This window comes from Protopterus annectens, chromosome 5.part1, assembly GCF_019279795.1.
Source record: "Protopterus annectens isolate FY-2018-M chromosome 5.part1, PAN1.0, whole genome shotgun sequence".
Classification (NCBI taxonomy): domain Eukaryota; kingdom Metazoa; phylum Chordata; order Ceratodontiformes; family Protopteridae; genus Protopterus; species Protopterus annectens.
The window spans coordinates 321,987,346-322,014,237 of NC_056736.1; the positions used below are offsets into that span (position 1 = coordinate 321,987,346).

At 42.3% G+C, this 26,892-nt stretch overlaps 1 protein-coding gene across 4 annotated transcripts in view; it reads right to left on the reverse strand.

Moving 5' to 3' along the window:
• TGDS (TDP-glucose 4,6-dehydratase) overlaps nt 1–26,892 on the reverse strand; it is a 750,932-nt gene that overhangs the window by 583,841 nt on the left and 140,199 nt on the right. For all 4 annotated transcript variants that reach the window (XM_044073003.1, XM_044073005.1, XM_044073004.1 and 1 more), the window contains exon 3: nt 9,423–9,491. In XM_044073003.1, the coding sequence (XP_043928938.1) occupies nt 9,423–9,491 (69 nt within the window). The remainder of the gene's footprint in view (nt 1–9,422; nt 9,492–26,892) is intronic.

Below are 26,892 nucleotides of genomic sequence, written 5' to 3' on the forward strand. Positions count from 1 at the left end.
TATGCATTTTTGGCATTTAACTTTAGGCCGTGGCTCTGGCACCAGTTATCCGTTTCTGTGAGACCCTTCTGAAGGATATCTGTGTCAGATGTGTTTTCTACTATGGCGCCCAGTTTGCAGTCATCTGCAAACTTTGTCAGCCATAACCCTCCTGTGTTTGCTTGTACTTCGGAAAAGTAGATGCCAAACAAGAGTGGGCCCAGGACTGAGCCCTGTGGGACACCACTTGTGACAGGCTTTGAGTCTGACATGGCGCCAGCAGCTCTGACCCTGTGGGTTCTGTCACTCAGCCAGTTTGCAACCCATCTTGTGATGTATGGGTTGACATTTAAGCTGATGAGTTTTTCAATGATACCCGAATGGAGTATTGTATCGAAGGCCTTAGCCAGATCGAGGTAGGCTGTATGGACTGCCTTTCCCTCATCAATGGCTTTGGTGACTGTTTCGAAAAAGTCAACCAAGTTTAAAAGGCATGATCTGCCTTTGACAAAGCCAAACTGGGTTGGATCCAAAGTCTGCAAATTCCCTATGTCTTTATTTATGAGGTCCATTATGATCCTCTCCATGGCTTTGCAGATAAGGCTTGTCAAGCTAATAGGCCGGTAATTTCCAGGGTCGGTGGAGGCACCGCCTTTGTGAAGTGGTACCACAGTTGCAGTGCGCCACTCCCTGGATACGTATCCAGAGGTAAGACTTTGATTAAACAGCTGTCCTAGCTGTGGGTTTAATTCCTCATTGAGTTCATGGAGCACACAGCCGGGGACACCATCAGGTCCCATGGATGCTGTGTTTTCTACTTTGCTGAGAGCAGATCTCACTTGGGCGCTGGAGATGTTTGGGGGCTGCAATCGTTTGGTATAGATATCTCTCCTTTTGGGGGGGAGGGGGGGGAGAAGTTTGCACTGAACCTGTCAGCCAGTAAGTTGGCAATGTCTGTAGGATCAGTAATCTTCACATCATTTTGAACTAGCTCTGAGCATATCTGGGAGTTTCCTCCCAGGTTTCTAACATAGCTAAAGAAGGCCTTATGATTGTCTTTTGAGTCTTTAGCTATTTTTCTCTCGAAATGTTGAACAGCAGTATCTAAGCTAGACAAAGAAAAACAACCACTACCAACAAGAAGACTAGCTAATAACAGACAAAAAAAGAAAAACATTTTTTTTTTAAACACAGACAAGAAAGAGAAAGGGGAGAGAGCCTCTAAGTTAAATGGCGAACCCACCACCTAAGGTGAGGTTCTAACTTAAACGGCAACTCCTTAAATTTGAAAGAAGACAAGAAAAAACGAAAACCCCAATAAGTTAAACAGGTTTAGAAGAGGAGAAAGGATCAGAGAGAAAGAAAGTTAGTCCACAACAAACGCAAGTCACTTGGATGGGACAGGGAAGGTAGAAAAAACAAGGGACAACTACTATTACAAGTTAGACAAGATAAATAAGAAATTTTCCTTAAAAAATACAACAAATAGAAAAACACTTAGCCTGAGCCAGTATCCGCAATCTCGATGCTGCACGCAGCAAACGAGATCTGGGTAACTACTGCTAAGCATGCTGGGATAGGGACTAGCCTGGAGCCAGTAAAAGCTCTTGAGTTATAGTTTACGGCAGAGTCAGAGCCGAAGATGGTCTCCGAACCCAAATAGCAAGAACAAAGGTGAGATATGAACATAACATCATTTTTTTTCATTAGGGTGGCCTAATGGTTAAGGTGTTTGCCTTACAAACACGAGGTGCACGGTTTGAGTCTCACAAGGGACAACTGGCTAGGCTTAAAATGGCTCACAAGGGCAGTTAGCTTAGTACTAACCTATAAACCTATGAAACCTATGAACCTAAAAACAACCAATCACAGGGAGCAGCAAGCATAAACACAATCTATTTTTCCAACTTCTCTAGCAGCAGTATTACACATTTCTTGGAACACAAAGGTCACTCCCTGTCAAGTTTGTTCATTGATAGAACCTTAATGAAGTACAAATATGCAACATTTGTCTTGCTTGAACTGTATCATGATTATGTCAGCAACATTAAAGAACAGTTCTAAAATTAAGACTGTAGGTTAAATCCAAGGACAGTATGCTTGTAGAAACAATAAATAGGAGAGTTAGTAAGGCATAGCAAAAAAAAGTGAAAAACTGCAAAAACAGCTGAAGCATGTTTTAGAGCCCAAACTAACTAAAAGACTGAAGAAAACTTGTACATGCTCTGTTTTGTCCCACTGTTTGCCCAACAGCTTATGAAAAGGATATGAAACCTTCAAGTGATGTGAAGAAAACAGTTTTGGCCTGCTCAGATCACTAAGGCCTTTCCAAACCAGTACAGAAAATAGTCATATTTACTCTCTCATAAAATCCTGCAGCTATACAGACACAGCAGACTTAACTAGCGTTGCCACCCCTCCGTTTTTTTTCCAGAGTGCCCGGAAATCAGTAGGGCACTCCGGTTCTCCGGTTCTTGCTCTCGGAGTCCGGAAATAGCGACGTCAGGCTCGTCAGCGCGTATTGTAAAAACAAACATTCCCATCTTGGACTCTCGTTGATTGGCTGCTTGCTGCAGACGAGGCTCGTGCAGCAAGCAGCCAATCAACACGTAGAGTTGCAAGTCAAATCCCCGCAAAGCCCGCGAAAATTACTGCATAAAAATCGGCGCTTCAGCTTCTAGTTTTACCTCTTACTCTGTACTGTAAAAGGTGGTGCTTAAGATCTGAAATTTCTTGGACGTCTTCGGTGTATTGCTGGTTCGTTAGCCCTGCTGCCTGGAAGGATTGCCTGCTGCCTGGAAGGATTGCCTGCTGCCTGGATTGGGAAGGATTGCCTAGCCCTGCTGCCTGGAAGGATTGCCTAGCCCTGCTGCCTGGAAGGATTGCCCTAGGCCTGCTGCTTGCCTTGCTTGCTGGAGTCTTGCCCTGGAGGAGAAGTGCTGTGGACTGGCCGACTGGGTGGTGGTGTGTTCCCCTGATTGCTGGCCCTTTAGCTGCCTGTTCTCTTCTGCTGCTGAGAGCTTGTTTAAGTAGCCCTGCTGCTGATTTTTCTGGAGGTAAGTGGAATTTTTTTAATGGATGAATTCTTTGGAATTAAGGTAGATTTTCAAAGATTAGTGTGACAAGGGGAATGAAATATTGCCAGCACAGCTACTAGTGAATTTTTTAAATATTAAATTTATATTAATTCACTAGCTGTGCTGGCACTATCTCATTCATTGATGGTGACAAGATGTGTGTAACTGTATCTAGATGTTCAACATGTGGTGATTATTAACTAGAACAGTTTCTAATCTGGTTTTGGACTTGGTTGCAGTGAAAATATAATGACTTCATGATTTGTATAAGCTGCTTGGACTGTAGATCTGTCTTTTCTAGTCTATCATCACCGTGATGTTTACCTTGACCTGTGTTTCTTCCTAGGGTGTCTGTCGTACAGTCTTCATATTATAGTGAGGCTTAAATGTAGCTTTTTGTCTAGTTTGTCATCACAACTGTTTACCTTTTATCTGTGTTTTCTAGGGCATACCGTCTATACCAAAGCTTAGTTCATTTGATGTTACAGTGAATATATGACTACATGATTTGTATAGGATATGACTACATGATTTGTATAGGATGCTTGGACTGTAGAACTGTCTTTTTTAGTCTATCATCACCGTGATGTTTACCTTGACCTATGTTTCTTCCTAGGGTGTCTTTCTAGGGTGTACAGTCTTCGTATTATAGTGAGGCTTAAATGTAGCTTTTTGTCTAGTTTGTCATCACAACTGTTTACCTTTTATCTGTGTTTTCTAGGGTATATCGTCTATACCAAAGCTTAGTTCATTTGATGTTACAGTGAATATATGACTACATGATTTGTATAGGATGCTTGGACTGTAGAACTGTCTTTTCTAATCTATCATCACCGTGATGTTTACCTTGACCTGTGTTTCTTCCTAGGGTGTCTTTCTAGGGTGTACAGTCTTCGTATTATAGTGAGGGTTAAATGTAGCTTTTTTGTCTAGTTTGTCATCACAACTGTTGTGTAGATATTTAAGTTTTGAGACTACTTAAATATTTATTTAGTGACACTGGGCCACTACCTTGGCATTGCTCAAACTAGCAATGTTTATTACTATTGCACAGTAAGACTGAACACACTTTGTTAGGGCCTTAAAGTTGCTTATAAGGAGTAGCTGGCTGATTATGTTGCAGTCTGGGGAAAAGGGGGCCATAGTTAGTAAACTTGTGCCGGCCTTTCCCTTGTGTATATAAATCAGACCTCAAGTGTGTCTCAACTGCTTTAGCAGGGGCCCAAAGCACTGTTTGATAAATAGGGTGCTGGAGGTCTTCACTTGGCCACTATGCTCAACTCTAACTGTGCCAGTGGGAGGAGGTGGTGGTGAGGATCTGGAGTGGAAAAGGGGAGAAACCAGCCCCAAGTTGACTGGTCTCTGTGCTTTGCACTTAATATGGGGTGTTGCATCTGGAATTGGGGGGGGGCTACGGAATTCGTCTTTATGTCTGCCCATACGGTCTCTTATCATTATGCAAGTTATTACTGTTGCAGCCAGAGGGTATTATGACTGCTGAGTTACATATTTCATGTTTATCATTGTGTCGGCCCACACTATGTCCTGTTTGTCTTTATGCAAGTTATTACAATTGTAGCCCAGAGGGTATGATTGCTGAGCTGCCATGTATTTCATCTTTATCTTGTCAGTCCACAGTATGCCTGAACTTTCTTGCCGTGTTCAGACTCAGCTGGATAACGTTTGCGCTGGGTTCTACATAAAAGTAGAGGGTCTTAATTTGATGCATTGCTGTAGTGTCTGACCCATGTGTTTTACACACAGTTGAATGCCTTCTGTGCATATTCTGCTGTCACACCAGGTTCATGTGTAACAGCTGCAGAAAGTCCCTCAGACAGGAGTTGCTTCTGCCTTTCATTGCTTTACCTTAACTGTAATTTTTCATGAGGAGTCTCATTTTTTTTCCCTATACCAACTTGGTATTACTAGGGTGTGAAAGTCTGGAGATTCACATGTGAATGTGAACTCTGGCTAGTGGCTACTGGCTGACAAAGGCCCCACCAGGCACTGGTGTTGGTCACAAGTGTTTTGATTTTCTATTAATAGCTGTTTTGGTTTATTGTAATGTTGAGCAAGGATCCTACAGGAATTATGTTCAGGAAAAGGTCAATGGATCATCAAGAAGAGGCTGAAAGCGCTTCTCCTAAGAGGTTTTTCTGCAGTTATAGTAAGGTGTGGGAGCAAAGCTACTCATGGGTGCGACCTGCTCCAAATGCAGATGCCATGGCAAAGTGCACATCCTGTGGAACAACTTTCACTGTAAAATGGGATGGGGAAAAGGCATTGAAAAGCCATCAGAAGTCAGACAAACATCATCAAAGCCTTCAGCTCCAGAGGCAGAACCTCGTAATGACCAAGTTTATTCAGCCACGTAGTGTAACCAGTGAAGCTTCCAAAGTCACTGCAGCTGAAGTGACAGCAGTCTATCATGGAGTGAAACATGGTCACTCATATGTATCCATAGATTGTGGAGGTAAGCTGGCACCGACAGTCTTCCCTGATTCTACTTTGGCTTCAAATTCACCTGTGGGAAGACAAAATCTGAGAGTATTGTCATGAATGTTCTTGCACCTCATTCAGAAGAGCTCCTTCTGCAGGAACTTGGCAATTCCTATTTCTCAGTGGGATCAGATGCATCCAATAAAGGGAACAGAAAAATGTTCCCTTTAGTTATTCAGTACTTTACTCACACCCATGGCACACAACAGAAACTCCTTGATTTCTATGAGGATCATAACAAAAGTTCTGAATGTATCTTTACTAGAATAAAGGACATCCTTGTGCATAAAGGACTCAAAGTACAAAACATTGCTAGCTATGCTGCAGACAATGCCTCAGTCAATTATGGAAAGCACAGGTCTGTTTTTAAAAGTTTGAAATCTGAGGTGCCTCACATCATTGCAGCAAACTGTTTATGCCATGTAATACATAACTGTGCCAAGCATGCAAGCAAGGCCCTTGCAAAGTTTGATGTGGAGACTCTGGTTTTGAAAGTACATAGTGAGTTTTCAGCATCTGCTAAAAAATGGCACTGTTGAAAGGCTTCTATTCTTTCCTAGACCAGGACTTTAAGGAAATAATGCAACATGTTGTAACAAGGTGGCTGTCTTTGTTCCCAGCTGTGGCAAGGCTGGTAGAATGTTGGCCTGCTATTAAAAGTTATTTTATTAGTCAAGGGCCTGAGGACTGTCACCCCCTTATCTGGAAATTTGTGGAGGCCGATGAGGATGGCATCACTGGGGATGTGTCTGAGGCAGAGTGCTACATACATTTCATGCACTACATCCTGCAGGTATTCCACAAGTCTATAGCAAAACTTGAAAGTAACACTCTCTCTGCTCCAGAGTTGTACACCGTGATGAAAAGTCTAAAAGATGAGTTGCAGAGAAGGCTAGAAAACCAGTTCTTTGGTACTAAAGTTTCATCTGCCTTACAGCACTTTACTCCAGCTGTCGCACAGCAGGTCTGTAGGACCTTCTGTGATTTTTACAGTAAAGCACTTTGTTACCTACAGAAGTGGTTTGACTATGATAATAGTCCCTTTAAAGCTATGCAGGTCCTCAGCCTCCAACATCCTGTAACTTGGCCAGAACTGCGTACAGTTGCAGACCTCTTCAAATTGGATGTGGACATTGAAGCACTTTACTCAGACTACTGTACTTTAACTGCTGCATTGCCAGCCCTGTTACAGATGACAGAGGCATCTGTAAGTGATCGCTGGGTGACTTTTTTAGTAAAGCTCCAGACTGCAAGCCACTTTACAGACTGGTGCAGTTTACTCTTTCAATACCCCAGCAATAGCTTTGTGGAAAGGGTTTTTCACTTATGGGGAATCGTGGACTGATGTAAGAAATAGAATGCTTGTGTCACTTGTGAAGGCAGAGTTGCAGGTCAAGCTAAACTTTAACATGAGTTGTTCGCAATTTTATTCATTTGTGAGAAATAACCAGCCATTACTTGAGGCTGCTAGATCAAATGCCAAATATAGCTTCAAGTATAAGCAATGATTTCTAGCAAAACTGAAGATACTTTAAACAGTTGCTTTTCTTTTACTATTGTGTGTGGTGAACCCTTAATGTACTGCTTTGAATGAACTGGTGTTTTTAATATCTAATTGTATTTCCATTTTAGTACTACCTATGATATGAGACTTGGGCTTAGTTTTCCCATGCTTGTGTGTGATGTACTGTTGTATGTAGTGAACCTTTTGAAGTATTGCTAAATAAAGTTTTTTTAATTTACTTTTGACTCGTTGCACATTTTTTCTACTTATTGGTAACTGTATGTGATATTAAAGACTTATGCTGAAGGGTGCTAGAGTAAAGAGGTGTGGCTATTAAAAGGAATGGGTGTGGCTTGATTGTGCATGGGGCGGGGCTTGTTTGTCAGGAAATGGCACAGTAGAAAGGTGGCAACCCTAGACTTAACTGCTTTGGAGGAATTAAAAACAGGTCTTTGAAACCTCATGAACCAACAGGAGGTTCAACAATTATGTGTGAGCAGTTGCCAGCTACTGGCAGGGGATATTAACTCCCTCATTCTCTCAGTTACTGAATAGTAAATGGTGCAGGAGTTAACCAGTACTTATAACAATGCATTTTAACCAGTGTCAGTGTTATGCAGTGTTTAGTAATGTAAGGGAAAGCTGCAATGCAACAAGCATGATGCTGATTCCTTAAGCAATACTTCAGGGACTTTTAAGTTTTAAGGCCTTACCCCTCCCAAGTGCAAAATGAAGAAAAATAACAAAACCATGCCTTTGATAAGCCATGTATACCACAGTGAGGATCAGGTGCTTGAGAAAGGGATTTCTGATTATTCTCATGACAGTAATGACATTAAACAGTGCATTACTTCAAATGCTATTATCAATATAAAAGACCTGCATAACAATGGATTTTGAAAATACCAAACAAACTTGTCTTATCCATAGGAGCATCTAGCAACTTAGCTTTAACATGATCCGGTAAAGCTTGCTCCTTTAGCCATGCATGCCTTTGCGTTTTTTGGCAGATTGGGTAGTCGGAGGATCCGACGGCATAATGTACGCAAAATCAGAACCGAAAAACTGTTCTGCAAACTCCGACCGACGCCTAAGCGTTCGTCGGTTGAAAGAAGCACAGGCCGAACAGGCTGCTACGTCGTGGGCTGGGCCTAAACAAGGCAGACAATAAGAGTGGAAATCTTTATGAGGTATTTGTTTCCCACAGGTTAAACAATTATTAACTTTTTCTGACATCGGCTGAGGCAAGAAAGAGTCCCCAACGGGGTACTTAGCTTTAGAAGTCTTCGAAGTAGTATTCGGTAGAAGTAATCTCTGGATCCGACCGACCGGCACTTGCGAACAGCTTCTGCTTCGGGTGCCACGCGGCAAGAAAGACAGAGGAAAATGGCGTCGGCTGATGCTTTTATACCCGAAGACCAACAGAGATGACGTCGGGTGAAGTGCGACATCAGCCGAAGCCGGACCCGGACTTTGGAATCCGGCCGACTGAAGGACTGCCTGACGACAGGACAACCCAGTTGTTATGACTGCAGATGCATCCATGAAGGACATCTGCATAACAATGGATTTTGAAAATACTGTCCACTGACATGTTTTAATAAAAATATTCTGTGAATGTTACAATCACTTTACAAAGTGTTGTACATCGAAGGAAGGAAGATTAAACTTGGTACTATCCACTCAGTTCCTTCCACTCTGATACATCAGTCAAATCACAAGTTCATGCATTTAAGACATCTAATCAGGGGTCACAATGAAAAAGTACAGGGATCAATTTTTAGGTTATGCATTTCTATACTTTAAAACAATACCTGCTAAAAGTCAAATCATTATAGCCCACCTTTACTATGACAGAAAAATATCTAAAAATGGAAGTGTGGAAATCTGTCTGAAGTGCTAACCATTGTGCAATCACTCTTCTGCCAAATAAAAAGTATCAGTAGATTTTGTAACCCTAAATATTTCTACACTAGCATCTGCAATGCTACTACTAAACTAAATTGCTTATGGGTCTGTGCCAATTAATGCAGCACATGCTAACATAAGTACTTTTAGTAGTAGTCTATCTTTATAACAATTGTAGGGTTTTTACAATATATGTTGCCTCTCAAGCCACCCTCTGTAAGAAGATGCGTCTTTTCATTATTTGGTATAATACTCAAATGTTCCACAACAGAAGTGCACCGACTATGGGGGCCAATTGCAAAAGACTTGCTCTCAGTACAGGTAACTACTCACACTAAGAGCAACTCTTATGGAATCTGGCCTATGAACTAACTAAATAATGTTTTCTTTTTTAAAATGAGGAAAAGAAAAAGATGGGAGCATACTATATCCCAAATGCAAAGAAATAAATTTACCTCAACAAATCGATAGTTTGGACTCTCGATAACTGTTTCTAGGTTCTTCAGGCTTGCACAATAATCCAGCTGAAAAACAGATATCAATAACCATCAAGAACACATTGTAGAATACAGACCACACACACTCTCAGAACTACTTTTAGTTTCAGACCATAGTCTGCATTTCTGAACAACAGGGGAGTAAACAGAATTGCTAACCTCTGACTATCTAGAAATCAAAATGTGAAAACTTGCATTTAACATCAATTACTTAACTGAATTCCTGACTATGGAGAGCCAGAAACAGTTATGGGGAGCAATGGTGTAAGACAGGAATTCAATTTTGGATGGGATGCCAATAAATTGTAAGGCACATACACAGACATGGTCATTCTCTTATACTATAGACAAAAATAGAAGGCACTGCATCTCAGTTTACACAGATTGCTTTTCTAATTGCATACGTCTTAACTTAAAAATCTAAGTGGCTGTTGGCTTCAAAATAAATTTAGTTTTCTAATTAATGTACATCATGCAGAGCCACAGCAAGAGTATGATGAAAATGTTGCTACCTTGGGTATGAACAGCAATGCAGAGGAGGTGATGACTGGCCACCGCAGGCAGCATAAATAATCATTTAAATAGCCAGAATTGTGATTATGTCTGTTTAAAAGACAGAAAATCTTTGGCTTTATTGAAAGGCTACATACTTGCTGGCATGCAACAGCTACTGATGGGTCCTTGACTTACAGTACTAAAGTCATGCTCATAGCTTTAGCTGGCTCATCTACTGCCCTGTGCCATTTCCACAAATTTGTGCTCCACACCATGCCTTCAGTTCTTCTAGTAAAGAGCAAAGCTCATCTACTGCCCTGTGCTATTCCCACAAATATGTGCTCCACACCATGCCTTCAGTTCTTCTAGTAAAGAGCAAAAATAAAATGCCTTTCTGTACAGAACAGAGCTCTCGATTGCACCCCCTAACACTTTGCGCCTGGGAGAATTGCCCCCTTATACCCACCTTGTTACGCTACTGGTCACACTGCTTGCAGCCTTGCAAATCAGTGGCAAAACAGAAACTCTTACACAGTGCTGAGTGCATACTTGTCCCAACAAAGGTAAGGCATAGGAAACGGCTATTAAGCAGAGCATAACAGTTCTGCATAAATAGAGGGTGTGATACAGCAATTTTTCTTCCTCAACATGGTTGAGGAGGGGGGATCAGATTGAGGCTTTGCCAGAAGTGCCAGCCGACTTCTGACTTAGCTACAGCTCAGACCATAGGTTTTCCTTAACCACAGTAGTCAAAATGATACCAGTCTTATCAAGAAATAAATTTAAACTAACATGATCCAACCAGGTCCCACCTAATTTCTAACAACAAAATTAACCTAAAACATAACTCTTGTGGGGCAATCCATGTAAAGTATGTTTATCCAGTGAGGCAAATTGCTGACATTAACAGAAGTCCCGCTGCTACAGAAATGACATCCTGAAGTGAAACGTCTTAAACCCATATTAACTGTTACTGAACTGAAATTGGAATGGCGTATTATTCACTGTGCTGTAACCATGAAAAGGACATATATAATCATTACATCTATCTTTGTAGTGATTTAATGTGTATGCTCATTGTGCCTGATACTGTTTATAAACTTTTTATGCATGCATTTTTCTTAACATCAGCAATAAAACTGATTGTTAAAAAATACAGAGACAAAATAACCAGAAAAGACCACTATTAAAGGAATTATAACCAGAAAAGACCACTATTAAAGGAATTCATAAAATGATTCTAAGGCAAGATTAGCTTCAGAGGGATCACTGATCTTCAAAATAGGAGATGCAGTATGACATCTTGGCATATGCGAGATACTAAGTTTGCTACTAAACCAAACTGTAATTAACTGTAATATTACTACAAAAGCTGCAAATGTAAAGCAAGACAGTAATTATCCTCAATCTGCTGGCACACAAACAAACCAGCCATCTACAGCTTCCGTTACAATTTGGGAACGAACACTATAATGGAGCGTTCCTGCACACATCACCCCACCCAAAAAGATGTTATCTATACAGGATTTTACCTTCAACAGATGGTACTACTTCTGCTCTGAAGCCCTTTCTACTGTGCTTCCCCACTACACAACGGCAATACCACAAAAGATCCAGCTGTTTCTACTGTGCTTAGACAGTGGTTACTAGACATACTGTACATCCCACATGTGAATTATATAGTTGCTAGAGTCTCAGAATTCTGAAACAATTTAGAGTCTGAATTTTTCTGAGAAGGGAGGAGGGACTTAATTATTAATATCCTCAAGGTAGGGTGATGTCTGGGCAATAGTAACAAGGCAGCGCGGGTCTATGTTCGGCTACCGAACCGAAATAAACATGAACCAAGAAACACCGAAAGAAAAACTTCAAAAATGGACAATCAGCAAAGTAGAACAGCATCGATAAAAACTACATTGAATGGCCATAGTTGGCCAACAACGAGGAAATAATGCAATACATACGGTTAAGTGAAAGGAAACCTATTAAAGGAAACCTATTAAATTTTCCCTTTTCCCCACTGTAGTGCGATCTCAGAGTTGGTATATATAGTTATGGGGCTGTGGGGGTCACAGCCCACCTTGGTTGGTTGTGTGTGCTATGTTGGCAGACTATGGCCATTCGATGTAGCTTTTTTCGTTGATGTTCTACTTTGCTGACTGTCCCATTCAAAGTTTTTCTTTTGGTGTTTCACATTTATTCCAATTCGGTACCCGAACATAGACCTGAGAGCGCAGGGTTAAAGTTCCCCAAATTGGTGATGTGGTCAGGGGGAAGGGCTGTCAGCAAATTACTTTTAATGTCATTCAACACTCTTGTTGCACAATTTATGGATTCCAAACACTGCTCCACATCCCATCCACAACCTTACTCTGAAAAACTCAGTGCTTTATGTAAAAGGGCTGCAGCCAATAATATGCTCTGTAACCAGACAAAGTTGCTTAACTCTGTATGTGCTTTGTTTAAATTAAAAGGTTAAATAATCTGCACTTGCGCAGAAATTACCCCACAAGGCTGCATTACCCAGCATAGAATGCCCACTTCCCCAGGTTCATAAAAATGAGAATTCCTGGAGTTCTGAAGGAAACTACTGGATTGCCTTAAGAAGGAATATATATGTACTTGTACACATGACAACAGATAATCCACAAAACTTGTACATTCGCTCTTGTGGGTAACTAGTACCTGCTGATCTCAACTGACAGCAATTTGTGTTGCAAGTGTAATTCCTATAAGAATTTATCAAATGAATGCACTATTCATAAATACTGTGCTCCATTAGCATGCTTGGCACATAAAATGATGGCATATTTAAGCCTCTTCTGATTTAAAGAAGTCACAGTACAATGGGAAAAGGCAATATACACTGTCATATTCTGATGCAGAGGTACTGCACTTCTTACATGGAGTACATATGCAAATCTCTCTATCCACCCACGTATACACCATTCAGAAATATGTTAGGAACAGAAAACTAGTTGGTTCCAACAATTTAACTCACAGGAATCAAGCAGCATACTGTTTGATGGCACTATCCCTGTCGGCACAACAATCACCTTTCCCCTGCTAACATGCTGCTAAGCTAAAAAAGTTGTCATGGGATGTCAGCAAGTCTGCTATGTGACACAAGCCTGCTGTCCCAACTAAACTTGTCCCGACCTTTCCAGCTCCCACAGCACCCGATCCTATCATTAAAATAATACAGTAATAGCCTTCAGTCTGCCATTTTGTTTAGAGAGCAAAGGTTTCTATGAATCACTCCCAGATAAGGCAGAGCACAATGCAGACTGACAGACAACTCAGTAAGGTATATCTACATGTAGCTCTATAGCAAGGTTTAAAAACTACTTTATTGAGCTATGTGTCATGACTGTGTTGCATAGCTCTGTCTTGTCACATATCAAAGTCAATGAGAAAGCCATGGTGTACAAGCCACTCATGTGTCATTCATGAAAATGGGATGACTACTGTATACTGTGCCCACTACCCTGATTCACATTAAAGAATCAGGCTAGCTAGTACTGAAGTAAAAGACATAGCACATCACATGCTGAGATGCATTTGTGCCGATACCTGGGGTTATATATTACATTTATGTAACTACATTAGAATTGCAGATCCTTTATGTAAGAATGCTTCAAGACCTACATTTCCGTAAAGAAGATACAACTTGAATATTACATCAGATTTGCATTTTCTTTTGTTATTTTGGATCTATTTCCTTTTGCCATAGGTCTGGATCATGGCTGACAAATGTCTTTGAAGCCCACCCACCAAGTTTTAAAGTTAAACTAAATTAAATTAATAAATCAAACTTGTATGTACCAAACAGCATCAACTGGCTATAGTTGTGTCCTGTGTGCAGTACTGCCTGTTGCTCTTTTCAGTATTTTCAAATACTCCTTGACAAAGCTACCATCTGAGAAAATGTTCTTGCTCATCTTCAAAAAATCTTGTCCCTAAAATTCATTAAATATACTCAAAAGTCACACAACTCTGTTTTAACCTACATTACCTGCTAGCTTCACAGCTAACACTATTTTCGGTTTGAATTTGAGCTTACTGCTTTATCATTCAACCCTCTTTCTTCAAGATGTTTAAATTACTTCCATCCTATTTTAACTTGAATTCCTTATTTTTAAGGAACATCACAACTAATTAGCTATATCATGTTCCTTTACTTTCTTCACAAGACACTCAAAACACAAGCAAAACTCTTCAAATGTTGTATTTTTTATGAGTGCCACTTTAAATACTAACCTACTTCATCATATAGCCTACTGACCTAAGGCCTGCTCTACCATCCTTCAACTGACCACAGATAAGCCCTGGGAGAAAACTATTATAATACAAACAAAGCAAAACAGGAGTAGTCCAGTAATAAATACCAAGAACCAAAACGGATAACCGTACAAAAGGAAGGGCACCACGCTGCGGACAGACACCTTTATTGTATCACCAAGGAAAATCAAGTTAATGTTACACGCTCAATAAAAAAGCATTTTCATCCAGGAAACACCTATGGCTTCATCAGATACAAAGTTAAGACAAAGAACACACATTTTATACATTCTAAATCAGTTAGACTTAATTAAGATAACAAATATTCCTTTTAAAGAAACGTGCTCATAAAACATATCTAGGACATAAAAACAAATGTAAATAAGTAAAAACTCACAGGCTTGACTCAAATAAAGCCCAAGTGAAAAAAATGTATATTAAAAACCGGTTAGAACATGCCAGCAATTTTAGTGTATACTCACACAGAAAAATTGGTCCATACAAATGTGGGACTTGTGCCCAGTGCGCCTATATTAAACAAGGAGAAGAAATATATATTACAGCTAGGCAGTACTTGCTAACTTCTAAAAATTATGCCAATTGTAACTCTCAATGGTTACTTTACTTAGTATTATGTGGGGAGTGTGAAAGTTTCTAAATTGGTAAAACAGCAAGGCATTTTAAACACAGAATTTATGAACACCTTGATGATATTAAGAACAACAGTAATGCACTATACAGACATACTTTAGATTGTGTTCATGCTAGCTTTTCTTTTTATGTTATAGAAATAGTGTTTAAGCATGTCAGAGGGGGGGTCCATGGGAAACAAGACTAGAATACAGGGAGACCTTTTGGCAAGTAGTGCTGGAGGCCAACAAATCCCCTGGATTAAATGATAATATTTCCTTACTGCCTCTTCTAAAGCTTAGATCTGCTAAGCTCTAAATACATTTTTATAAAAAAATTAAAATTACAAACAGTGAGGTATACACATGCATCCGTATTATCTTTTTATACATTTTTTACCAAGAGAAAAACATATACATTTTTTCACTTGGGCTTTATTTGAGCCAAGCCTGTGAGTTTTTACTTATTTACATTTGTTTTTATGTCCTAGATATATTTTATGAGAATGTTTCTTTAATCTAATTATCTTAATTAAGTCTAACTGATTTAGAATGTATAAAAGGTCTGTTCTTGGACTTAACTTTGTATCTGATGAAGTCCTGGACGAAAACGCTTTTTTCATTGAGCATGTGGCGTTAATATTCCAATTACTTGATTTTCCTTGGTGATACAATAAAGGTGTTGATCCCCAGCATGGTGTCCTTCCTTTTGTCCGGTTATCCATTTTGGTAATTGGTATTATAATACAAAATTGCACAACACTCCTTTATAACCATCTCTTACTGAGAATGAGATATGTTAGGATATGTTTAGCTGGGGCCTGACACATTATGAAGGCTACTATAAAGGTAACTTAAGTAATCTACTACTACACTTGTGTGGGTATTCTGTTTAATGCCCCGCCCTTAAATGCTCTTTGACCCCAGCATTTTATGCAGGCCATCTACAATGCAGCACCTGGAAAGACAGCAGTGGCAATGCAAAACAAATACCACTGACAGGAAACCAGAGCTAAACTTTTTTTTTTTTTTTTTTTTAATTCAGCCACAGCTTACCTGTTTGAAGGTAGAGTAAGAATGAGAAACAATGAAGGATAAGAACTCACCTTCTGTATCCTCTATCCTTTTTTCCAGCTCTGACTAAATAGTAAGATAACACTTTTGTGTTTCTGCATCTTTAATCTGAAGGGGAAAAGGTTGCTCAGTGACTCATTTTGTGTTAGAAGGGGACAGAACCTTCACAAAACATAAATAACTTGCTCAATGTAAAGAAAGTACAGTTGTATATACTTTACCATAAATATAGATGTTCGAGTGTATTCACTGTTGCAGTTAGCACACTTGGGTTATCTGCCTGCAGGTAGCCTTCAGATGGCCAGAATGCCAGAGAGTCCTAGGATTTCTGCGTTGGATGTTGTCACTTCTTCCATGACGTCAGGTCGTCAGGGGTATAAAACAGGCAGCTGATGCCATTACATCAGTTTTTCTTGCCCCAGATAGGAAGCTAATATATGGCGGGGAACACCACCAGTAAAACGTAAATACCAATACCATTAGGAATGGCCATAGAGAAGAGAGACAGAAAGATAAATAAATCTGGGGGGCTAGAGGGTGGGAAACCAGGACTGCAACAGTGAATACACTCGAACATCTACATTTATGGTAAGGTGTACACAACTGTACTATGTTTTTCGTGTTTCACTGTTGCAGTCATCACACTTGGGTTGATTCCCAAAGCTGAGGAAGGATGGAGGCAGTCAAGAAGTGTTAGGGCTGGCTAGTAGGCCTTGCAAGACTGCTGTAGCAAATCCAGCTCTGGATTTAAAAAAAAAATTGGTAAGTGGTAATGCTTGGTGAAGGTGTGTACAGAAAGTACAGTTTTGTACTACCATAAATGTAGATGTCCGATAGATATGCAACTGCAGTCATAACATATGGGTTGTCCTGCCTCAGGCAGCCCTCGGTCGGCCGAATTCCAAAGTCTGGGTCCGGCATCGGCTGGTGTCGCCTCCTCTCCGACGTCACAACGGCCGGAGTATAAAGGCATCGGCCGACGCCATCTTCTTCAGTGTTTCTTGCCCCAGATGCCAGGTGCCCTCCTAGGAAGGCTAAATTTGGTAAATGGATAAAAATAATCCCAAACGTGCACAACAGTAATAAACAGATACACCATAGGAAATACCCCCAGCTGATGGGAAAAGGAGTAGGGACCCAAAAAGAAGGATACAGAGGGGTAGGAGGGTGGGAAAATCTGACTGCAGTTGCATATCTATCGGACATCTACATTTATGGTAGGTACAAAACTGTACTATGTCCTTCAAGAATGCAACTGCAGTCATAACATATGGGTTGAATACCATAGCCAAGCTGGGGGTGGATGGAACTATGATAAGGATGGTGTAGCTAAAATCCCCTGCAGGACTGCCGAAGCAAAGCCTGCTCGGGATCTGGAGTATAAGGGCAGGTTGTAGTGCTTGGTAAATGTATGCACGGAGCTCCATGTAGCAGCATCTAAAATGTCCTTTGTTGCCACTCCTCTTAGGAAAGCTGTGGAAGTGGCTATAGCTCTGGTGGAATGTGGCCTAATATTGGCTGGCACACCTTTTCCATGGAAAGAATAGCAGAATCTGATGCAATGTCCAATCCATTTTGAAATTGTTTGTTTGGAGATTGCTTTTCCTTGTACTCCAGCAGCATAGGTTACAAACAGTTGGTCAGACTTTCTGGTGGCCTTAATTCTGTTCAAGTAGTAGCGTAGTTGTCTGTGTATGTCCAAAGTATGCAGTAGTTTTTCCCCCTTATTTTGAGGATTGGGGAAGAATGTAGGCAGGTGAATAGCTTGATTTAGAGACACCCTGGAAATAACTTTTGGCATGAATGTAGGATTGGTTCTTACAGAAACTCTGTCTTGATGAAAAATGAGGAAGGGAGGCACTGCCATGAGTGCCTGTATCTCCGAAACTCTTCTTGCAGAGGTGACTGCCAATAAGAAGACCGTCTTCCATGAAAGAAATTGCATTTCTGAAGTTGCTGCTGGCTCAAATGGAGGAAGAGTTAATTTTTCCAACACGTAATTGAGGTCCCATGCAGGTACTGGCTGTTTTCTGGGAGGTTTGATATTCTTTATCCCTCTTAGAAACTGTCTTAGCAGAGGATGAGAAAACACTGGAGGGTCACAGTTGTATTTTGCTGAGATTGCTGAGGCATGAATCTTTATTGAAGAGTATGAGAGTCCAGTATGAAATAGTTCTGCCAAGTATTCTAATATCTGAGGTATACTCAGTAATGCTGTGTCCTGACCCCTGTTGGCATTCCAGATGCTGAATCTCTTCCACTTGGCTGAATAGGTTTTTCTGGTGGAAGGTCTGCGTGCTTCCAGCAAGATCTCTTGAACAGATTTGGAAAGAGAGTTAGGTGGTGAAGTCATGGTAGCCTCCAGGCTGTCAGATGTAATGTTTTCAGGTCTTGATGTACAGTCCTGTAATTGTGTTGTGTTAGGAGCAGGGGCCATAGGGTCAGAGGCCATGGTTTGGTCCGAGTTATGGTCAATAGCAATGGGTACCAGTGTTGCCTTGGCCAGTATGGAGCTATCAAGATGCCTGTTGGTTGTTCTGCTTTGATCTTCAGTATCACCTTGGTCAGCAGAGGCAGAGGAGGGAATGCATAATTTTTTTAGAGGAGAGAGCATCCGTTTTCCAGGCTAGAGGATGGTGAGTCCTTGTGCAGAACTTTTCCAGGTGATGATTTAAGTGGGAAGCAAAAAGATCTACGTCCGGTCTTCCCCATGTCTTTGTCAGTTGAGAGAAAATGTGAGGGTGCAGCATCCATTCGTGTGGATCCATGAAATTTCTGCTCAGCTTGTCCGCCAGTACATTGTCCTTGCCTGGTACAAACTGGGATTGTAAATGTATCTTCAGGCTCAGGGATTTTTCCCAGAGAAGCATTGTTAGTCTGCAGAGGGGATAAGAATAAGTGCCTCCCTGCTTGTTTATGTACCACATGACAGTGGTGTTGTCTGTCCTTATTAGCAAATGTCCTTGTTGTAGTGATTTTTCGAAAGTCTCGATTGCATGTATCACTGCCAACATCTCCTTTTGGTTTATGTGCAGATGTCTTTCCTTTGGCGTCCAAAGACCTTGAATGCATCTGCCCTCCATGTGCGCCCCCCATCCATGGTCTGAGGCGTCTGTTGTAATCATTTGGCCTGCTTGAGGTCTGTTGAAAGACATGCCTTTGTTTAGCTGACTGGCTTGAGCCCACCATAAAAATTCCTTTTGCAGACATGGAATAAGTGGGATTATGTCCTCTAGGCTTTGGCTATGTTGAGACCACAAGTTTTTTAAATACTATTGCAGCTTTCTCATATGAAGTCTTGCCAAAGGTATCAGAAGGATGCAAGATGCCATGAAACCCAGGGCCTGCAGGATTTTCCTTGCAGTCAGCTGGGAGAGTTTTGCTAGGCCTTTGAAGTACTCTGGTAAATGCTGCTGTTTTTCCTCTGTGAGGTAGGCCATTTGGTTTTCTGTGTCCAGTTTGGCTCCTAGGAAGATAATCTGTTGGGATGGCAGTAGTTTTGACTTCTGAATGTTGACTGTGTATCCCAAGGCCTGCAGTAGATGCATGACATAGTCCAAATTTTCTTTTAAGGTTTGTTTGTTGTCTGCTTGTATGAGGCAGTCGTCCAAGTAGGGGTATATTTGAATCCCCTGCAGTCTGCAGTGTGCCACTACTGATGCCAGGCATTTCGTGAACACTCTGGGCGCAGTAGATAAGCCAAACGGCAATGCTGAGAATTGATAATGCTCTGTCCCTTTAAGAAATCTGAGGTATCTTCTGCAGCTTTGTCTGATTGGGACATGCAGGTATGCCTCCTTGAGGTCCAGAGTGAGCAGCCAAGACCCCTTGCCCAACATGGGAAGGAGTTGCTGCAACGTCAGCATTTTGAACTTTGGCACAATGAGAAAAGTGTTTAGAGTTGACAAGTCCAGTATGGGTCTCCATTTGTTTTCTTTTCTTGGAACAAGGAACAGTCTTGAATAAAATCCCTGGCCTTGCTCCTGAGGAGGAACCCTTTCTATTGCGTTTATACTTAATAGCTTGGAAACTTGAGTGAGTGCCTCTGCCCTTTAATGATGTGGCAGGTTTGGCATGCCTTGTCTTATTGGTAATGTGTGGAAGTGGAATCTGTAACCTTTGTCTATCAAATCCAGAATCCAGTTGTCCTTGGTTAAGATATGCCAGTTTTGTGAGAATAAGGATAATTTTCCGCCCAAAGGTGCTTCTCTTTGAACCTTTGTAGGCGGTACGAAAGTCAAGTCATTGTGATTGTCCTTGTGATGCAGCTGAACTGTCTGCGCCACTTCTTTGATTTGGAGGTTGCCATTGGCGGCCCCTGTAAGATCCTCGGTATTGCCCTCTACCTCGGGCACGTCTGCTTTTTCCCCTTTGAAACTTATCAGAACGGGGAAGGACCAATTCTTTGAGGGCCAGTTTCTGCTGAATCTGGGTGGCTAAACCTGAAGGAAATCCTTGACTGTCTGTACTGACTTTGCTTTTTCCTCTATGGATTTCAATACATCTTGTGCATTAGCACCAAAAAGCTTCTGTTTTTCCAAAGGTGCATCCAGTAACTTTATTTTAACATGGTCAGGCAAAGACTGATCCTTCAACCAAGCATGTCTACGTATCACAGCCCCAGTCATAGATGCCCTACATGAAGCTTCCAGTGCATCATAACCACACTGCAGAAAATGGCTATTAACCTGCTGAGTGTTATGTATATGATCCTGCAATGCCTTTTTATCAATAGGCTCAGGAGAGGCTAACTTTTTCTGTAAATCATCCAGGAGAAAATCTTGGTACTGAAACATGTGAAAAAGGCAGTTAAGTAACCTCATGGCTAGGGTAGTAGAGGTATATACTTTTTTACCCCATCTCTCCAGGGACCTTGCTTCTCTGTCTGCTGGCAGTGGGTTTTTGGCAGAGGAGGTAGACACTCCCTTGGGGCCCTGTGAAATAGTTTCTAGATCCACAGAGTGGGCCTTAAAAAGGTGCTTATGAGTGTCAGGGACACTATAATATCTGTCCGGCTTGACAGGAGCAGGAGGAAGAGAATCAGGGTTGGCACTGGAGTCAAGAAAACATCATCCAAAACATCCATAACTGGTGGAATAGCCAAAGGTCTGTGCTGGGGAAGCTTGAGGAAGGTACAAAGCCTTTTCCTGGAGTCAGAGAATTCCTGACCCTGCCATTGAAAATGTTCCCTCATGGAATGCAGGACTTCACCAAATGAGAAATCCTCTGGAGGTGAGGCAGAGGGAATTGATTCCTCAGCATCAGAGTCCTCGTAGGCCTGAAAGGATTCTTCTTGGGTATCAGAATGCTCAGAATCCCCAGAGGCTTCATCCGAAGAGAGGTCGTCCGCCTGCTCAGTTCTAGGCCTTTTCTCTGCAGGTGGCTGAGAACCCCTGTCTGGATGAGGCTGAGACCCCCTGATAAGGGAAATAAGATCTGCAGTCAGAGACATGATCTGCTTATCAGATGAAGGGGCCTGGGCAGGTTTAGGATGGGCCTTGGCCTGACTTGCGGCCTTAGCACGTGTAAAGGCCTTGATGGACATGGATACAGGAGGCCTAGCAGCCCCACGTGCAGGCGTAACCTTGTCCACAGAAATGGTGTCGGGTAGATCCAGAACTTCGGTTTCCGGAGGAAAATCAACAACCGGCACCGGAGAGATCTCCGAGACCGAAGGTCATGTTAACGCTGTGTCGTCGGCCTGGAGTGGTTGATTTACCACTTCCGAAGGGACCGGAGCACTAGCAGAGGGTTTAGGAGTAGCATCAGTAGTGGACACGGGCCAAGGATGTCGGTCCCGGTCCTTGCGTTTTTTAGCAGATTGGGTTGTCGGTTGATCCGACGGCATGATATACGCAAAAGATTCACCGAAAAAGTCCTCGGCGAATTCTGCCCGGTGCCTGAGAGTGCACTTATTAAAGCAAGCACAGGCAGCACAGGCCGAGACGTCGTGGTCTGGGCCCAGGCAAGGAAGGCAGAGAGAATGGAAGTTCTTATGAGGTATTTGTTTACCACAAGACAAACAATTATTAACTTTCTCAATTTGTTCTGACATCGGCTGAGGCAAGAATAAATGTTCCCCAACGGGGTACTTAGCTTTTAGATGACTTCGGTACTGAAAACACAGGAGCTGACCGACCGGCACTTGCGAACTGCTTCTGCTTCGGGCACCGCGAGGCAAGAAAGACTGAAGAAGATGGCGTCAGCCGATGCCTTTATACTCAGGCCGTTGTGATGTCGGAGAGGAGGCGACACCAGCCGACGCCGGACCCAGACTTTGGAATTCGGCCAACCGAGGGCTGCCTGAGGCAGGACAACCCATATGTTATGACTGCAGTTGCATTCTTGAAGGACATCTCCAGGTAGCAGCTTCCAGAATGTCCCTGGTAGGGACTCCCCTGAGAAATGCTGTAGAGGTGGAAGTAGCCCTAGTGGAATGTGGTCTGATCCCCTTGTAGCAGAAATGGATGCAGTGTGTTATCCATTTGGAAATAGTTTGCTTTGAAATGGCTCTACCATCTGCCCCTGTAGCAAAGCTGACCAGCAACTGATCAGATTTTCTGAAGGGTTTAGTCCTGTTAAGGTAGAATCTGAGCTGTATGTGCACGTCCAGGGAGTGCAGGATCATTTCCCCTTTATTCTGAGGGTTAGGGAAGAAGGTTGGCAAATGGATGGATTGGTTTAGAGTCACACTGGACACCACGTTACACAAAGGATGGGTTGGTCCCGAGTCAGCATGGAAAATAATGAAGGGTTCCACGGTCATTAGTGCCTGCAACTCCGACACTCTTCTTGCTGAAGTTATAGCTAAAAGCAGGGCTGTTTTCCAAGAGAGGAAGTTTAACTCTGCTGAAGCTGCAGGTTCAAAAGGGGGAAGTGTGAATTTTTCCAGTACAAAGTTAAGGTCCCAGGCAGGGATGGGTGCTCTCCTAGGGGGCCTTAAGTTGTTAGCCCCTCTCAGGAACTGTTTGATGAGAGGGTGAGAAAATATAGGTGGCTCAGTATTATGAGCGGAGATGGCAGAGGCATGAATTTTAATGGAGGAGAAGGATAGACATCTGTCGAGTAGCAGTGCTAGGTAATCGAGGATTAGAGGTAAGAAGGGCACTGCTGTGTCCTTCCCTTGAGACCGATTCTAAGAACAATATCTTTTCCACTTTTCAGCATAGGATTTCCTAGTACTGGGCCTTCTGGCTTCAAGAATGACGTTCAGCACCTGTTTGCTGAGCGTTGCTGGTGGTGTATTCAAGGGATAAGCCAGGCAGCAAGGTTTAGGGATTGCAATTGTGGATGCAAAATCTGTCCCTCCTGCTGAGACAGCAGGGTAGGAGTCTGGTGAAGGTGCCAGGGTGGCACTGTTGTCAGACTGTGCAAGAGTGGGTACCAGTGCTGGTGTGGCCAGTCTGGGGCAATAAGAATTGCCCTTGGCTTGTCCTGTTTTATCTGAGTAGTACTTTTGAGAGGAAGGGCAGAGGGGGAAAGGCATACATTGAGAGGTTTTCCCATTGAAAGGATAGGGTTATCCATCTTCCAGGCCCTGCTGTGAGGGTTCCTGGTGCAGAATTTGCTCAACTGGTGGTTCTTGGGGGAGGCAAATAGGTCCACATCTGGGGTCCCCCACCTCTGGATCAGAAGGTTGAAGATGTTGGGCTCCAATTTCCACTTGTGTGAGTCTAGGAGATTACTGCTTAGGTCGTCCGCCAGTGAACTTTGTTTGCCTGACAGGAACTGAGCTTGTAGATGCACTTGGTTGCTCAAGGCTGTGTTCCACAGGTCCATGGCTAGCCTGCAGAGAGGGTATGAATGCGTTCCCCCTCGCTTGTTTATGTACCACATAACTGTGGTGTTGTCTGTTTTTATAAGCAGGTGTCCTGGAAGGATTAGGTATTTTAAGGCTGTCAGAGATGTTAGCTATACAGAATGCTCTTTTTGGCTGATGTGCAGGATAATCTGTGCTGGGCTCCAGTGGCCCTGAATGCACTTGCCTGCCATGTGAGCCCCCATGCATAGTCTGATGCATCTGTTGTCAGGGTTTGGACGGTGAGGGGTTGAGTGAAAAGCAGTCCCTTGTTGTGGTTGCATGCTTCTGCCCACCAAAGGAACTCTGCCCTTAGACAAGGTATGATTGGAATGACTGTTTCCAGGTCCTGAGAATGCTGGCACCAAAGACTTTTTAAGTACCACTGAAGTTTCCTCATATGCAGTCTTGCATATGGAATTAGCAGAATACATTAAGCCAAGAACCCTAGAGGTTGTAGTATTTTCCTTGCAGGTAGCTGGGTTCTGCTGGCCATTTGTTTGAAGTAATTTGTCAGATAGACCTGTTTTCTGAAGTGAGAAATGCCATCTGGGAAGTTGTGTCCAAGCTTGCTCCCAGGAATACAATCTTTTGACTGGGCACCAGTTGTGATTTCTTTTCACTGATGGTGTACCCCAATGAAGTGAGAAGGCTTTTTACAAATGCCAGGTGCTGAAGCAGCAATTCCTGACTGTCAACCTGAATCAGGCAGTTGTCCAAGTATGGGAAAATCTGGATATTTCTCTACCTGCAGTACGCAATGGCTGGGGCCAAGCACTTTGTGAATACTCTGGGCACAGTAGATAAGCCAAACGGAAGTGCATAGAGCCTGACCTGAACCGTAGATATTTCCTGCATGACTCCCTTATGGGGATGTGCAGATAAGCTTCTTTTAAGTCTAGAGTGACTAACCATGCATCCTTGGCTAGCACAGGAAGAACCTGTTGCAGGTAAGCATCTTGAATTTTGGGACCACCAGAAAGGTGTTGAGAGTTGACAGTTCCAGGATTGGGTGCCAATAGCCCTCTTTTCAGGGCACCAGGAAAAGTCTGGAGTAAAAACCCTGCCCCCTTTGTTCTACTGGAACAGGCTGAATAGCTGGTTGTCGGTTTTCTAGGTGTAGTACATACTCTGGGCCTCAGAAACTCGGTAGTTTTAGCTAAAAACGAAGTTGTCGGTTTAATTCGAACATCGGTAGGTCGGAATACACTCTCAGAAGTCGGTGTCTGCACAGCTGCTCCGGACCCATCCAAGGTAGAGACATCTGCAGATTCCACAGTCGAAGAAGCATCTCACAGCATACCGGACTCCGAATGGGTCTCAGCAGAGGCCTGCAAATCTGTAGAAGTGGGTATCAGGGGCTGCAAAGGCGCCTCACTGAGTACCGGCGGACTGGCAACTAGCTTAAAGGAAGGGTCGTCTGCAGTTTTGGACCTATGCGGTCTGTCTTTATCTTTATGTTTTTTTCAGAAGATCGGTAGTCGGATGGCTTATCAAAGTCATTTCGGAACACAGAGAAAGACAGCGAAAGAATTTAGCGACAAAGATAGCCCAAAAATGAATGGTTAGGGTGTAAAACAAGGCACAAAACTTGACAGCGAGGGACGTTGTGGTCTGGGCCTAAACAGGTGATGCAGTAAGAATGAAAATCTCTGTGAGGTATTTGCTTTCCACAGGCAAGACAATTAACTTTTTCTGACATCGGTTAGAGCAAGAAAAAAGGATCCCCAACGGGGTACTTGGCTTTACAAGACTTCAGGATTACAAACTCTACAACGAAAATTTCAGGTAGTGGCCGACCGGCACTTGAGAACTGCTTCTGCTTCGGGATCCTCCTCGGAAAGAAAAACTGATGTTATGGCGTCGGCTGCCTGTTTTATACCCCTGACGACCTGACATCATGGGAGAAGCGACAGCATCCGATGCAGAAAACCTGCAGGCAGATAACCCAAGTGTGATGACTGCAACAGTGAAACACGAAGAACATCAGTCCATTGCAGAATAAATATTTCCATCCTGACGACCTCACTTACACTTCCATCGCAGGGGTTGGATGAAGCAATAACTTTATTAAAGTCTGGTCTACATTTTCATAAGTCTCCAAAGTAGTTGTTCTTTAATATGTCCAGCCTCCTCTCTGTAACCTTAAGTGCTACACAGGTGCATTTACCAATAAAACTCCCCATAGGGTAAGGCTTTTATCAGGATGTGGGGAATTAGTACTCTTGACATGTAAAAAAGTATTAAATGCCACCTTCTTCCTTGCCTTTGCTGAAAAAATACAGTATTTTAAAGTGTTAATAGTAAATCCTGACATCTGACACCCTAAAGAATCAAATGTAAATGTAAATCCCAAGCATAACAAGTTTTGATGCTTAACAAATTACTTAAGCTCAGTTTGATATGCTTGAAATTCAGAGTACATTGTCAATGTAACTGGAATGGAGCTTAACTTATATACAGTAAAATCATGGCTATAATTAAACTTGGATTCAACAAGACTTGCATAGAAGCCACGTATTTAAGAGAGTCAGATAAATGGGAAAACGTGGCTACTATGCAGGTCTCATGTTAAACTGAAGGATATCGAGCTTCCACTTGTGCCACACCAAACACGAAACCGGAGTTCCCTCAAAATGGGGGCATCTTTAACAGGCATTCCTTTAGGCAGTAATGTATTACATTACCCTACATGAGAACACATTTACTCTGGACACAAAAGACATCCTAGAGGGGTTGGTACTTGATTTATGTACCTTGGTGAGTGCACAGAATAGTAGGGTCCTGGGGTCTGACACCAGCAAATTTCTTTTTATCTGTAACTAATTTTAGACCAATTCCATGTTGCAAAATATCTCTTAAATTGTCTCCCATGACTTGCCTTGGATCACTGCCTCATAACCTGTCGTCTGTAACATCTTAAATATATGCACATAAAGATATTTTTAAGGAAACTAAACACACTATTTAAAAACTCTGTATTATACCAGCTGCCCCTTTTTATTTTTAATAACCAAATCCTAATCTTTCAGCAAAAGTGACACTCTTCTACAGGAAATGGGTAGTTTTAAAATTCCATGAAGCATCAGCACTACACATTAATAAAAAGGGTATACAGTCATACTTGATATGCAAATTCTCAGAGAGTCAA